The sequence below is a fragment of the Apteryx mantelli genome, chromosome 32 (genome assembly GCF_036417845.1).
Source record: "Apteryx mantelli isolate bAptMan1 chromosome 32, bAptMan1.hap1, whole genome shotgun sequence".
NCBI classification, from domain to species: domain Eukaryota; kingdom Metazoa; phylum Chordata; class Aves; order Apterygiformes; family Apterygidae; genus Apteryx; species Apteryx mantelli.
Window position 1 is genome coordinate 645,076 of NC_090009.1, and position 2,774 is coordinate 647,849.

Genomic DNA, 2,774 nt, shown 5'->3' on the forward strand with positions numbered 1-2,774 from the left:
CCCCCACGACGCGGAACAGAACGACCGAAAACAACAAAAAGAAAGAAAAGCAAAAAAAGAAACGAACGCCCCCGTTTCGACGGGCAGAGCCGCCCCTTCGGCGCCGGCGCGGGGCTCAGCCGCCCCCCTTCACCCCCCAAAAAAAAGACAAAACCGCCCCGTTCCGCACCGAAACGCGGTCAAAACCGATCGAACGGGGGCCAAAAAACCGATAATAAAACGGCGAAAGGAGGGAAAAAAATAATAATAATAAAAGAGAGAGGGGGGGGACACGCCGCTAACTCCAGCTGGGGTCGTAGCCCGTCCAGGTCCGAGGGAGGCGCCAGGTAGACGCGGCGGCCGCGGTAGACGAAGCTGACGATGCCGCGGTAGCCGGCGCGGGGGACGCCCGATTTGAGGTCGTCCATGAGGCCCAGGGCCTTGGCGAAAGCTTTGAAGGAGTCGCGGCCCGTGTACTGCACCCGCACGGCGCCCAGCTCGCGGCGCCGGTTGCCCTGCAGCTCCTCGAGGCGCACTTCGGGGGCGGCGTAGACGCGGGCCGGGAAGGAGCGTTCGTACTCCTCCTTTTTGAGGTAGGAGAGGTCGAGGCGGGTGAAAGGCACGAAGCGGTCGTTGAGCTTGATGAACTTCAGGTACTGGTCGAAGAACTGGCCGTGGCTGACGCCTTGCGGCCAAACGTCACCGTGCGCGACACCTCGGGCCGCACGCACGAGCGGCCCCGCCGCTGCTCCGGTTGCCGCATCCAATCGTCCCAAAAAGCCCGAGGCCACTTAGGTTCCAGCTCGTCCCACAATTCGGCTAGCAACAACCAACCGAGGCCCGGGAAGAAATCGGTGCGGTAGAGCAGCTCGGCCTGCCCGGCGTCCACCAGCTGCTCCTTGCCGTTGTCGTTCCACGCCGAGACGCACCAGAGGCTGCGGTCGGCCAGCAGGAGCGGAAAGCGGCTTGGAAATACTCGAAGAAATCGGGCGCCACTTCCAAATCGTCCTCCACCACGATGGCGGCGCGGTAGCGGAAAGAGCGGAAAACCTGCCCCAGGGCCCTGCGGTAGTGGCGGGCGATTTTGTAGTAGCCCTGGAACTTGCGGTGCTCGGCGGGCACGGCGACGTCGGCCAGCTCGGGCTGCCGGATGTGGGCCACGGCGTCGCCGTACGAGGCGATGACGCGCGCCGTCTCGGCGTGCCCGCAGTCCTGGCTCACGATGACGGGGAAGCGCTCGGGGCGAAGGCCGGTAGCGCAGCAGCTTGTCCAAGCAGCGGCGCACGGTGCTGCGGTCGCACGCCAGCACCAGCACCGGCAAGACGACGTTTTCGGCGCTGCTGGGGGGAGCGGTGGGGGGCGGCGGAGGAGGAGGAGGAGGAAGCGCCGGCGGTTCCCCACGCCGCGCCGTAGCGGCGGATCTGGCGCAGCAGCTCTTTTTGCCGTTCCAGCTCCGTTTCGGCATCCTGAGCCAAGCGGATCACTTCGCGCGTCAACCGGCCCGGCTCGTCATCCGATCCGCCGCCGCCGGAACCCCCCGGGCGGCTCCAGAGGAAAGGAGCAGCAGGCCGTTCCAGGCGACGAAGAGCGCCGCCCCCCACAGCGCCAGGCTGCTCTTCTCAGCATCCTTCAGCGCCTCACGCCGCCGCTGCCGCCATGGACCTGCGGAAGGCAGAAACGAGACCCCCCCGCCGCCCCCCCAGCGTTAAAAACACCCCTTTAATGAAAATAAACGCCCGCCCCCAGCGCCCGCTCCGAAAACGCCCGCGAGAGGAAGCGGCGGAGGAAGCGAAACGGCCCCCGAGGGCAAAACTTGCCAGCGCGGCGGAGGAGGAGGAGGGAAAGGAAAACAGATTAAAGGCTCCGTTCGCCCCCCCCCCCAAAAAAAAAAGCCCGGTGCTCCAGGGCAAAGTCCGTTCCCGCCAGACATTAACCCGGCTCACGCGAGCGCCGCCGGAATGCGGTGGAAGGGGGGGGGGAAAAAAACCCGCCGGGTGGTTTTTATCCGCGGGAAAATGGGGGAATAATTAAAAAAAAAGGGGAACGCGCCCCCCCCCAACTCTGCTGCCCCCCCCCCCAAGAAGTTTTCAAGCCCGGCGAGTTACTCACCCGCCGCCACCAACGAGCCCGGCCCGACTCCTGCCGCCCGCTGCGGAGGGAGAGAACACGTCAGCAGCAGGAAACGAGTGGGAGGGAAAAGCGGGAAGGGGGGGGGGAAAAGAAAAGAAAGAAAAGATATTGGGTTACTTAAAAGGGGGGTGGGGCGGCTGGCTGTTGCCCCAGGGGGGGGGGGTTCCGAGCGCCCGGGGCCGCGCGAAACCTCCGCGCCGGTGTCCGGTTTCCACCCGGGGGGGGGGGCAAAAGGAGGGAAGAACCGCATGGGGGGTGTTGTTTTGCCCCCCCGGCTCCCGAAACAGCGGGAAAGGAAGGAAAACTCCGGCCTTACCTGGCTGGCGCCGGGGGGAGGGGGCGCGCGGGGGTCCCCCCCCCCCGGGGGGGGGCCGCCGGGCCGGCGCCGGGGGGCTGCTGGGTTGGGGCGAGCGGAGCGGGGGGTCAAGCCATGCGGGGGGGGGCGGCGGCAGCAGCGGCGCTCCGGCTCCAGGTGCTCCGGCGGCTCCGGCAGGCTCTGCTGGGGTGGAGGGGGGATTTTGGGGGGAGGGGGGGGTTGTTCCCACTCTCCGGACCCCCCCCCCAATGTACGTGCCCCTATAGAGGGGGCAGGGGAGGCCCCCCCCCCCCCACCGTGAGCCCCCATAGGGCCCCCAGCCCCCTCTCTACCCCATAGGGAACAGGAA

General features: G+C 67.1%; 1 protein-coding gene across 1 annotated transcript; it reads right to left on the reverse strand.

Annotated features, from left to right (window-relative positions):
- MGAT1 (alpha-1,3-mannosyl-glycoprotein 2-beta-N-acetylglucosaminyltransferase) lies at positions 1-1,678 on the reverse strand (the record flags this gene model as incomplete). The annotated part of the gene is given in 7 exon segments (XM_067313636.1): positions 1-307; positions 309-667; positions 670-936; positions 939-1,221; positions 1,223-1,385; positions 1,387-1,534; positions 1,537-1,678. Coding segments are annotated over 7 exon segments (1,392 nt in total), but the record flags the coding sequence as incomplete, so codon positions are not given.
- Between the last annotated feature and the right edge of the window lie 1,096 nt (positions 1,679-2,774).